Source organism: Poecilia reticulata, chromosome 2 (genome assembly GCF_904066995.2).
Source record: "Poecilia reticulata chromosome 2, P_reticulata-male-v2, whole genome shotgun sequence".
NCBI classification, from domain to species: domain Eukaryota; kingdom Metazoa; phylum Chordata; class Actinopteri; order Cyprinodontiformes; family Poeciliidae; genus Poecilia; species Poecilia reticulata.
This window is the reverse complement of record NC_088831.1, coordinates 43219155-43232003: the sequence shown is the minus strand read 5'-3', so window position 1 is coordinate 43232003 and position 12849 is coordinate 43219155. Positions and strand designations below refer to the sequence as shown.

General features: G+C 40.5%; 1 protein-coding gene and 1 non-coding gene across 2 annotated transcripts in view; one reads left to right on the top strand and one right to left on the bottom strand.

Moving 5' to 3' along the window:
- Nucleotides 1-12849, bottom strand: part of dnah7 (dynein, axonemal, heavy chain 7) — an 88431-nt gene that overhangs the window by 60393 nt on the left and 15189 nt on the right. The window contains exons 20-28 of the mRNA XM_081604694.1: nucleotides 10287-10480; nucleotides 7399-7738; nucleotides 6303-6515; nucleotides 6117-6226; nucleotides 5426-5594; nucleotides 4302-4404; nucleotides 3506-3633; nucleotides 2251-2463; nucleotides 221-319 (exon numbers count right to left, since the gene is read on the bottom strand). Coding sequence (XP_081460820.1) covers nucleotides 221-319; nucleotides 2251-2463; nucleotides 3506-3633; nucleotides 4302-4404; nucleotides 5426-5594; nucleotides 6117-6226; nucleotides 6303-6515; nucleotides 7399-7738; nucleotides 10287-10480 — 1569 coding nt within the window. The remainder of the gene's footprint in view (nucleotides 1-220; nucleotides 320-2250; nucleotides 2464-3505; nucleotides 3634-4301; nucleotides 4405-5425; nucleotides 5595-6116; nucleotides 6227-6302; nucleotides 6516-7398; nucleotides 7739-10286; nucleotides 10481-12849) is intronic.
- Nucleotides 11694-11766, top strand: trnar-ccg (transfer RNA arginine (anticodon CCG)). The gene has a single exon. It is a non-coding gene; the product is annotated as a tRNA-Arg (tRNA).

Below are 12849 nucleotides of genomic sequence, written 5' to 3'. Positions count from 1 at the left end.
CTTATTGCTGAAGCAAAACTCCCTGCCTGTGAAATGAGTCTTTACTAGAGGCTCTGCGTCAACATACATTTGGCTATTTTAACGCTTAGTTAGGAATCCCAGGAAACAATTGGGAGATAAATCATGATGGATGGACGTCGTGAATGGAAGTTACGGATGAGAAACGCAGGACTGACAGTGAGCTTCTCCGTTAATCAGGAGAACCGTGAGCTCAACAAACCTCAAAAAGCTGCAGATCGTGGGACAGGAACTTCGGCAGATTGACGTCGATGATGGATCTCAGCAGCAGAGTGTCTTCGTTGTCATCTGGGAAAGCCAGCTGCAGAGGGAGGAGGGAGCGGGATGAGAGAAACACCGGCGAGAAAACAAAGGAAGGAACAAAACAAAAACCAGAGAAATGGAAAACGAAACAGGGACACTGTGAAGACGTGATATAAACACATGCATCATGAATGAGAAATATGCCATACACTTTAGTTACGGGAAAAAAATAGGAGGAGTAAATTTATCCCGAAAAGTCTCTAGAAAAAAAATATAAAACTTTCTGGCAAAAACATGGAAAATTTCCAAAAGTAAAACATTTTCGACTTTTTTCCATGTTTTTCTAGAATTTTTTAAAAATATTATTTTCCAGCAAATTGTTGCTAGAAAAAAGTAGAAGTTTTTTTCTAGAAAATTCCTGAGATTAATCTCAATATTTATCGGCAGTCAACATTTATTTTTTATTTTTTCAAAAAGTCCCTAAAGTTGTCTTAAAAGATGCTAAATACAGCAATAAAATCACTGAGGTATCAACGCGGCCCTGCTTAACCCGCTGCGATCACACCCAATACTAGCCACGCCCCATCCGCCTCTCTAGGCTCCGCCCACTTTTGTAGAAATTTTCAGCTTTTGCTTCCACATAAAGACTAAAATAAAAAATAAAAAAATACACAAATGGCATAATTACGAAGTAAATTCAAACAGAAGAAAAGAAGGCTTAAAATAACATTTTCTAATACAAATCTTGAAACCGAGATTTATCGGTTAAGCATAAGAAGAATCATCAGTAATAGATTTTTCGCTCATCTAAAACAGAAACTTCTGAAAAAAGTTCATGTTTGTGTTAATAATTATTACAAATAAACCCACATGACTATAATCTAACTTAACATTTCAGTTGTTTTTCAGAGCTGTTAAATGTTTAATTAGACCAGTGGTTCCCAAACATTTTCTCCTGCGCCCCCCCACCAGTGGTTTCCAAACATTTTCTCCTGCGCCCCACCAGTGGTTTCCAAACTTTTTCTCCTGCGCCCCCCAGTGGTTTCCAAACATTTTCTCCTGCGCCCCCCCAGTGGTTTCCAAACATTTTCTCCTGCGCCCCCCCACCAGTGGTTCCCAAACTTTTTCTCCTGCGCCCCCCCACCAGTGGTTCCCAAACTTTTTCTCCTGCGCCCCCCCACAAGTGGTTTCCAAACATTTTCTCCTGCGCGCCCCCCAGTGGTTTCCAAACATTTTCTCCTGCGCCCCCCCACCAGTGGTTCCCAAACTTTTTCTCCTGCGCCCCCCCCCCCAGTGGTTTCCAAACATTTTCTCCTGCGCGCCCCCCAGTGGTTTCCAAACATTTTCTGGGCCCCCCTATGGATTACAAATGGTTGTCTGATGTGTGTAAGGGGGTAAGGGTGGGGAATGAATGTATGTAGCTGGACATAGACAACAACATCGATAGCCTACATGCTACTAGTGGTGCTGTATTGATATTAGCTAGCTAGTCATCTTTTAGCTAACATTTACCTGCATCCAGCAGCTTTACTCAACTCAGTCTGTTAGTTTGGGGGAAAAACTGTGGAAAGTTCTTTGCGTTTTGCTGGTTTGCTGCCATGATTCTAACATATAAACTGCGTAGCTCCGCCCAGCAGCAGCAGCAGGTCTCCTTCGCTGCCGCACAGGCGTAAACCCAGCGCGAGCGTCGTAGCGCTCATGTTGCGTTTAAAGGCGGCTCGGAAAAACAGGTTACGACATGTTAACAACGGATTAAACAGTTTTAACTGCTGATAGAAGTGACAGTGGACACAGATATGGGAAGTGTGGAAGCCCCTACTGTATCAAATTGACAGAGGGATAACAGAGATTTGGCCATTCTAAGGTAAAAACCCAGCGCATACAGCGTTGATGTTTGTTTTTTTCATCCAGACGACTTCCCGCGCACGAATGGTCCCCACAGTTTGGGAAACCTCTGTTTTAGACCAACAGCAGGACACGGGGACCAACCTTCAGGTTTCCTGCCGCGGTCAGCACGGATTTGACGGCTCTCATGCCGTAGTCGTAGTGACTCTGGGAGGACAGCTGCTCCGAACACAGTCGATAGGTGGCCACGATTTTCACCGAAAGAGGCCGAGCCGTCACGAAACCGCAGGAGTACAGCACGATCTCCGCGATCATGGCGTAATCCGGCACCATCATGGCCACCGTCCTGAACAGAGCCTGGAGGGAAGCGGCGGTTTGGTTTCAGAAAGAGTTCAAACTTAACTTAATAACAAACACTATGACACTGCAGCAACATCAGAATATACACCGAATGACTATAAATGATCAATTAATGGCTTGTTAGATTAAATTAGTTCCAATCGAAGGTCCGCTTAAACATTCTTTTAGAGGTGTAGTTTGGCCACCATCCAGCAGAGGGCGCCGCTGGTCATCCTGAAGCGGAGCCAGACACAAACAAAATCAAATTTTATGCAGTTCTGCTTAGAAACATTAACACTGAAATAGCGCCTTAAGTTATCATATTAATAGTGCTGTATTCAGCACAGCTACAGTTTCAACTTCTCATTAAAAAATGGCTGCTTTACTATAATGACAGAAAAAAACAAAGCATAACAGTGAACATATACGTAAAGGTAAAAACATACAACACCGTATCGGGGTGCCTGGAGACAAAAGAAGACGTAATTTCCACCAACAAATGTAGAAATGTGAGAGTAATCTCAGAAAGATTTCAAGAAAAACCTTTCTAAGTTTCAAAAGTAAAAAAAAGACTGTTGAAACTCAGCAATGTCCACAATTTTCTAGAAAATCTTGGAGAATCTCAAAATGTCAGTTTTTTTCTAGCAAATTTTCAAATTTTGAAACTCAGAAATTTCAACGTTTTTTGTTACAGAGATCAATCTCAAACTTCTACAATTGTTAAGCGAAATATGCTCCTTTTTTCTGTCTGCAGTGGCACAAAATGATGTAAAAACAAATAAATAAATGTCAGTAATGTGTATTCTGCTTCTGTTCAGTATGTAATGTTTCGGACACAAAATAGTGTTAAAATTTAATTGTGTTGTTTTTTTAATTCAGCATGTTAGAAAAAAATTAACCCTTTAAGTTATGAAAAAATGGTCGAACCTCCTGACAGAAGAGAAAACTCAGGATTGGCAGCTTATCTATTGATCATTAGCAGATTGATAACCTCAGATCGACTCATTAATCGCTAAGTGTTGGGAATCGGTGCGTTTTGTAAAGTCTGGGCCGGCGGCACCTTGAGGTTGTCTGGCAGCTCTGAGCGTCCAGCATAGCCTGGGTTCATGGTGATGAAGACGGCGCAGGACGGGTCCAGTTTCAGCTCCGTCCCCTCAAACATCAGCATGTCACTGTGAGCAGCGATCCCTGCACAAACGCACGCAGTCAGACCGAGGCACGGCCTTAATCAACACGGTGCAAATGTACAACACCTGGAAAACTACTGAAATACTAAAACATAAAGTCCAAACGGGTTTACTCTGTCAAAACTGAGAAACAGTAAAGACAAAACTAAAATAAACTAAAATAAGTGATTTAGGAAATTACCGAGCAGCATTACAAGCCATCCAGGAAAAAGATAATTAAATGTGTTTTCTGTGATTATTTTACTTATATAATCTGTTTCATTCAAATTGAATTTTTCCACTTTATTAAATACGACTGCATGTTTGTACCTTTATGAAACCTAAACTTGTCAAATCGAAAATAAGGACTTGTCTCCAACGGATAAAAACATGCAGAATGTGCTTCAGTTCACTTTAAACGGTTGTAAGAACAGTACGGATAGAGAACTCAGAGTAAATAAAACATTAATAAGCATTTAAAAAGCAGCTGCAGCATCTTTAAAATGATCAAAAACCCGAAGCAGACTCAGCACAGGAGATTTTTCCTGGCCTTTCCTAACAGTTGCCTTTCTTTGTAGTTTAAAACCGATTCCTTTTTTCCTTTTTTTTCCACTCCTGAATCTTTGCCATGCCTTTGTTTTCTGGTCCACTGCCAGTTTCCTTCAGCATCAGACGGGAAAGTGAACGAACCTCTCTGGATGGTGAGAATCTGCTGCGCCACAACGGACAAAACCTCCAGGTCGATGCGGTTAAACTCATCAAAGCAGGCCCAGGCGCCGCACGACAACAGACCCTGAGAGCGCACGCACACACACACACACACACACACACACACACACACACACACACACACACACACACACACACACACACACACACACACACCATCCAGTAAGATTCACCCCAAAATAACAACAACAAAAACATCAGGTCTGAATTTTTAAAGCCATTTTTTATTTATCAGGTGATGAGAGCTGAGAGCTGCACCTTTGTGCAGTAATTCAAGGTGAGGCGGATCGAAGGATGAATTAGGAGAAAACTGAGAACAAACGTGGCATAAAAGAAGATATTCTCATCTTGAAGCGTTTTTCGGATGGATTTTTGAATTTGATATCTCCGCCCACAACAGAGGTTACCAAAAAACTATACTCAGGTAAGAGAAGCTCGACTTTAACTCATTTTTACTCAAGTAAAAGTAAAAAGTAGCCGTCCAAGAAGTTAAAAAGTAAGAGTAAAAAAGTATTTGGTAAAAAGTTTAATCAAGTAACTGATCAAATTATCAATTATTTAATATTTAAAATGACTTAATCAGAATATAACACTACGTGGAATTTTTTTTAACCAGAACAACGATAATTAATATAAATAACATAATTACAAAATAACAAAAGCAGGCAAAAGAAAAAGAAATTAAAATCAATTTCATTAAATGTAAAGTTTACTTTTTTACTCTTAATTGAGTAATTTCTTGGGCGGCTACTTTTGAGTAAAAATAAGTTGAAGTAGTGCTACGTTTAGGTCTGGATCCTGTATAATCACCCAGAGACAATGAAGTAAAAACAGGAGAAGGTTCCGGATTGACAGCATGTTGCTACGGCAACAGGGACAGGTGTGAATGTAAACACTGGATCTGTGTTGCAAGAAGCTTTAGAGCCGATCTATTATGAAACATTCACATTTTGGACCTTTTTGTTCTTTCGTTTTGGTTTCTACTGACTCTAAAAACAGACCAAGAGTTTAAAAAAACAAAACAACAAAAACATCCAGCTGTTTGTTGGCAGTGAATGTGAGAAATCAGAAGGGGATGTACTGACTTTGAAGAATTTTCCCAGCGCGATGTAGTCCAGTCCGTCGGAGCAGTTGAAAACCACGCACTGCTTCGCCACAGCTTTGGCCAAGTCCTTGGTGGTTTCTGTTTTTCCTGTGCCTGCGGGGCCCTCAGGGGCCCCACCCAGGTGGAGGTGGAGGGCGCCAAACAGGGTGCTGAAAATCACCACAGAACAGCAAAACAACAACATTCACAACTGACTGCTGGGATTTGGAAACGTAGTTTTTACACTAAACAAATATTTTAGTGGACAGATAAATAGCCAAGCAGGACGACGGAGCGTTGGGGCCGAAAGAAGAAACGCGGAGCGACACGTCTGGACCTCAGCGCGGGTTCGAGTCCCGGCCGGTTGACCTTACATGTCCCTCCCCCTTTCCCATAAACCGCCTTCCTGTCAACCTACTGTCAAATAAACACCAACGAAATCCGAAAACATAAATAAGTTAATAATTAAATAAATAAATAAGTCAATAACATTCAGACAATAAATTCATAATATTATGAGAATAAAGTTGAAATAACAGAAGAATACAGTCACATTTTGAAAATAAAATCATAATATCATGAGGGTGAAGTCATTTTATGGCTTTATCCCAGTAATTTTATAATATTTTTATTTCTTGGCATGACCCCAACACTCCGTTAAAAACCAGAGAGTTTTCCTGATCTATTTTTACCGGTAGCAGCGGTCAGTCAGTGGAGTAATGACCAGCCTCGGAGTGTTGCCCAGGTATTCGTAGCCGTACGGTAAACCAGCGTTGATCATCTTGGTGTAAAGGTTATTCTCCTGCACAGATTGGAAGTCGGGTCCACTGAGTTTCTCCCATGAGCCAATCAGAAAGCCCCAGCTGTGCTTAACGTACCACCCAGTAGTACCGCAGCTGGCTCAGCCACTCAAAGTCATTTTCGTCACGCACGCCTTTATGCACCAGCGTGGCCAGAACGTCGCGGGCGTGGACGTCCAGCACCACCAGGGCTCCCAGGGTCACCCGGTTCTGTTTGGACAGCTTCCCCCGAACGAGAGCCACGATGTCGTCGATCTGCCTGTTGTTCTGCTGCAGGTAGGCCTCCAGGGCCTGGGCAGAGGCAGCAGGAAAAATGTCACCCAGACAGATTGTCAAAGCTTTGCACTCATGTTAAAGTCATGTTGAAGCTCCATCTATAACATAGGCAGAGTTTATTACTAATAGTGTTAAGGAGACAAAATTCAACCATATCAGCAGTGGTGGGCATCAGCTAATGTGTTATTAGTGCATTTACTTTGTCACTCAGCCCTTTTTTCACACCTCATAGTTCTGTAGATTCTGTTCGATTTGCGACCAAAGTTGAAACATTTGTTACATTTTCAGCCGCTGCGGTTTTCTTTCAGACTGCAATGTCAAATTATTCAAACTTGACCCTCGGATGGTTGGGTCATTTTTGTTCTGCAACCCCAGCAGAGTTCCACCCGTTACCTAGCAACCCAGCAGAGTTCCACCCGTTACCTAGCAACCCCAGCAGAGTTCCACCCGTTACCTACCCAAGGGGAGCTCCAGCACTTTTGGTCAGCTGTGTTATGCTGTACAATGGCTGCTGGAAAAGACAAGTGTTTAGACATGTGTAGGATGCTGCACTTCTGCTTTTCAAAGATGTACGGTTGTATAATTGCGCATCTGTTTGCAGCCATTTTCACATGCGAGTTTAAACATTGAGTTAGAGAATGTGGCCAGCAGCAACTTTTAGGATTTAAAGCGACAAGATGCCCTATAGCAGCTAAAATGTAATTATCTAAGAATGATTATGTGAAAAAAAAATTTAGTGAACATGTTCTGTATCGCCCCTGGATTTAACATAACCTTTTCAAGGAAGCATAATCGGTCGCTTTTAAAGCTATCAGAGCTAACTTTCTAGCTAGCAGTGCCCACCACAGGTAAACTTGAAGCTAACTGTTGGGAACAAAGACAGAACGGAGTGGATCACCTCCGGTCCTGAAGCCAGAGCTTCGTGGATGTCTTTGGTCCAGTAGACCTGTGAGACACACAGCACCGTCTGACCCGGCCAGGCGCGGACCCAGTCGGTCCTCTTGTCATTTGGGTAGGCCGTGATTGCGTCTCCGATGACCTTCTGAAGGGACACGATCATGCCGTTCTCCAGCTCCAGCAGCCATTTCTCCACCTGGCCCCTGGTCTTGGAGGTGGAGATGACGTCCAGGAGCTGCACCATTTCTCCCTCGCTGCTCTTTATGTGGGTTATGTCCAGAACCTCGGTGAACACAACACTGGCAATGCCTTCGAAGCACTTCTTCAGATGGGGCTGCACTCTGGGGCAGGAAGCAACACAACACAGAGAGGGCGACGGGTGAGAGCGGCCCATTACAGACCAATAACTATCAGCCATTTATGTTTTAGTGATTTTTAGTTTAAATTGAGTAAACAATCTGAAACATCAGAGGAACAAAGATAAATAAAGTGAAATTAGATAATTACACAAAATCAGGTGTTACACTGCAAAAACACAAAATCTTACCAAGTATTTTTGGTCTATTTTCAAAAAGACCAAATATGTTAGACAAAACTAAATTACTAGTAACTTTTCAGCAAGAAATACTGTAGGAGCTTGTTTTATGTCCGTAATTCCCTAATATTGATGTACTGGTTTCACTGGCAGATTATTTCACTTTTAACATGGGAACATTTTAAGTTAAATAATCTGCCAGTGGAACTAGAACATCGTTATGAAGGAATTATTTTTGAACCAAGCTCCTGCATCTTGCAGAAAAGTTGCTTCTAAACTAGTTCTGTTCTATTTCTAGTGTTCTCAGATATTTGCATTAAAAAATAGACCAAAAATAAAATAAAGATTTGGTGTTTTTTCAGTGTGAACAGGTTTTTCAAAAGGTCCAAGTGCAGAACCACAGCAACTATGTAACAAATGTTGCAATGTTGACCCCCTAATTCTGGACTATCACTTGTTAAAAAACCCTAAATTTAACATATTTCTCTGCTTTGCTGACACAACTTACATCCCTGTTTGTGTTACAGGAGTTTGTAGAAAACTGATGGTGTAAAACTGCAGCCGGTGACCAATCCGACAAACAAAACCAATACAGTCTCTCTAATATTAACCACCATCTGTGTGCGACACAAACACAAACGGCAGAAATCCAGGTCTTACGGAGCGGACTGCTGGCTTTGTGTCTGCGCTGACATAATGAAAAATTCCTGCCAGTTGCACAGAGATTGAGGGACTGCAGAGTGAAAAGGAAGCGAAAATTGAAATGGCATGGAGAGTATGAAAGGTTAAAGCATCTTTTGTTTGGAATCACAATCTACTAAATGGATTTCCCCTGTGAAATTAGATAAGCGTGGATTATTGTGGAGAGTTTATGGAGAAGCATTATGGCGATACAGGAGGTTTTATACCGCGCCGTGTTTCCATTTCCACCCTCCACACCTTTGAATTCTGTTCTTGCAACTTTTTTTCGCACCTCAGATCATCCTAATAAAAATAACCAGAGTAAATACAAAAAGCTGATTTTTCAATTATGATTTCATTTAATAAAAGTTAAAGCTATTACACAAATATGGTACCATGTGAAAAACATAATTACCTTTTGGTTACCCGCATTTTTTGGTTCAGTTTTATGAACCACACTGTTTAGTTCTGTCTAGTTCCTGGTGCAAATATCCTAGCACACCTGAAATAAGACAAAACTAACTTATAACTAACTTATCAATAAGAAACAGAAGCTTGTTTTAAGTAAATTTCTCACTGATTCTCACTGATTATTTCTGTTTTTATTTTAATTATGTAAAGCACTTTGAAATGCCTTGCTGCTGAAATGTGCTATACAAATAAAATTTGATTGATTGATTGATAAATCATTTCTTAATATTTATGAAAAATTACTAGCTCCACTGGTGGATTGTTTCATTTATGGGAAAAATGTAACTGTAAGTCAGTTTGTGTTCTTTGTATTTGGTATTTGAACTAGAAACTAAATAAAAAATACTTTTTTTAAAAATACTTGGTAAGATTTTGTGTTTTTGCATGCCGAGCCCTTCTCACTAACAGACTTGTGAAACTGGGAAATATCCTAAATAAAACCCGCTTGACAACTGGAAGTAGACTTACACCAAGCTCTTCTTTAGAGCTCTACGAAACTCAATCAGGGTCAAAGTTCATTACTTTATTGCACATTTTTGTACTTCCTTTGGCCTCTATTGATTCTACAAACAGCCCAAGTACTGGAAAAAAAAACCATCAAACCATTTTTTGCCAAAAAGTTAATCTTTTTTGGTGTCTGGAAAATGAGCCATTTCAAAAAACCTCCTGATCGTTAAGTTACATTCAACCAGTTACCTAGCAACCCCAGCGGAGTTCCGCTGGTTACCTAGCAACCCCAGCTGAGCTCCAGCCCGTTTGGTCAGCTGGTTTTACCGCTGTATGCGCTGTGCAATGGCTGCTAGAAAAGACAAAGTGTTTTGTTGTTAACTTACCATCCAGGAACCACCTGCTACACTCTTGTTGGTTGTGCGGGAGGCTCCACTAATGTTTTTCAAAGACGAGCGGTTGCATAATTCCGTATCTGTTCACAGCCATTTAAATGTGTGAGTGTAAACATTGAGTCAGGGGGCATGGCCAGCAGCAGCTTATTTGGATTTAAAGTGAAAAAATGCCCTAAAAGAAGCTAAAACCTCATTATCTAAAAATGATTTTGTGCAAAAAATGTAATGAACACGTTTTGTATAGACCATAGACTTATCCTAACTTGCTCAGAGAAGCATAATAGGTCACTTTTAGGCAGGATTTGTCTGCCTACACACCCAGACTGATGTCATTAATAAAATTAAAGCTACAGCAGGCACCTTGTGGGGTCTTTGGTCTCTGAGAGGATCTCCAGAAGCTCTTCATTGGACAGGAAGAAAAATCGAGGGAAGAAGAGACGTTTCTTCTCCAGGTAGTTATTCAGGCCTTTCAGGATACTCTCCAGGAACTCGTTTGAGTGTTTCAGCTTCTCCAGCATTCTCTCAACCTCCACCACAGCCAGAACATGTTTGTCCTGCAACAGAAACAGCAGTGACCATGGCTTTCTTCAACCAGAGACTGTGAAGTCTTTGTTAACGTTTCAGGGTGAAATTTAAAGGATTTAATGCTGCATGTCAAAGGTTCCAGGTTAAAAAGAAGCAGAAACAGAAGTTTTTACAGTGCAGTTTCAGATCTTATCAATTTCTGTGTTTTTTAAAGATTTATTCTTTGGAAAATTTAGATTTTTTTCACTCAAAATAAATGTCAGCGCATTCAGGGCGGGGCTGCACAGTGGCGCAGTTGGTAGAGCTGTTGCCTTGCAGCAACAAGGCTCTGGGTTCAATTCCCAGCCCCCATCTTTTTGCATGGAGCCTGCATGTTCTCCCTGTGCATACGTGGGCTCCCTCCGGGTACTCCGGTTTCCTCCCACAGTCCAAAAACATGACTGTCAGGTTAATTGGCCTCTCCAAATTGCCCCTACGTGTGAGTGTGTGTGTGCATGGTTGTGTGTCTCTGTGTTGCCCTGCGACAGACTGGCGACCTGTCCAGGGTGACCCCGCCCCTCGCCCGGAACGTCAGCTGGAGAGGAACCAGCAACCCTCCCGACCCCACTGAGGGACAAGGGTGTCAGAGGATGGATGGATGGATGGCATTCAGGGCAGCCATCTTGTTTGGCGCACTTGTTTTACAACTTCTGTATATTTGGACTTTGAATTCAGGTCAGCTCTACAGGGAGCAGCCAGGATACAATGTTTTATTTATTTTAATATAATATTAATTATATTATAGTGGTTGTAATATTACCACAGTACAGTCATAATATGAGGATGATGATGTAGTGATTTTATGAGAACTAAAACATGAAAAACAACAAAAAAACACATTAAATGATGAATGTTGTGAATAAATACTTTGGTACACGTTTTACAAATAAGGAAACACTTAATCTTTTAACAGATGCAGGACTTTATATTTCCAAGAAAAAAATCTACACAAACTCAGTTGGTTACGTCGGAATCATTTTTCTCATTAAAACTACTTTTTCCCAACTTTATTCTCCTATTAAACAAAGAAATCTTCTAACCTGGCCCTAAAACTCCATCATACAACTCACAGAAAGGACGATTCAAATACAAACCACTTTTTGAAAATACTTTTTCTATATTATTCAGAAAAAAAAAAAGAAAAATACAGCCATAAGCTGGATCAGTTAAGAAAAGATCAGATTCTCATGTTCATGTTGTGTTGGCCCAGTGGCCTAATGGATAAGGCATCAGCCTCCGGAGCTGGGGATTGTGGGTTCAAGTCCCACCTGGGTCGCAGCGAGTTAGTGTTGTTTTATGAAGGAGTGCCTTCAGTAGGGTGAAAGGTCAAGTTAGTGAGAATGTTAATGAGGCAGTGTGTGTTGGCTGTCATGCAATCTACTGAAGACCTGTTTTATTAATAAAATATAAAAAAAGGTTCTACTAAAGCTTACATATAGAGAGTTGTGTTTTATTTTGTGTCTGTCAGAGTTTAACATCAACAAACTTCAGTTTCTGTTCAACTAAATTATCCATATTACAGGATTTAAATTAAAATTCACCACTCTTTTACAACTAGAAACTTGTGATCTAAACTATGTCAAAATGTGGGTGGTAGTGATGAACTCTGACCTGAGCCTTCAGAGTCGCATAAAGACAGTTACAAAGTCGGCCTTCTGTCACCTGAAGAACGTTTCTAAGATTAAAGGACTAATCCACCTGCTTAGAGCCGCCTTGCCTTTGATTCATAATAACTGGAACACTGATCAATACATTTGATAAGTATTTGCAATAATCAGTGAGAGAATGTGTTAGAGATTTATTTATGAATGTCTTCAAAATCAGAAGTTTACATACAAAATGATTACTGTCTCTTTAAGCAATGAGACAGCTTGTTTTAAGCCAGTTATTGAATATTGATAAAAAGTTCTAGTTCCACTGGCAAATTATTCCACTTATAAGTTAACATGAGAAAACATCTTGTTATAAGTCTGCCAGTGGAACTAGTGTGTTTTATCAATATTCAAAAATTATTCAATCATTATTTTTGCTGAAAAGTTATTTGCCATATTCCAATTGTTCCAATATATTTACATTAGAAACCAGAACAAAAATACTTGGTAAGATTCTGTGTTTTTGCAGTGCAGCAGATAAAAATCGGATATTAGCTCTCCTGGCGCCCCTAACAGGATCCCACCCTGGGCAGTTGCCCATTTTGCCCAGAAATCACCACTGGTTGAACTAGAACTTTTTTTCATCAACATAAAGGGATTATTTACTTTATGTTTACTTTACAGCTCCAATATCTTCATGAAAAAATACTGGTAAGTTAGTTTTGTCTTATTTAAAGTGTACATTTGTACCAGAAGCTAGACTAAAA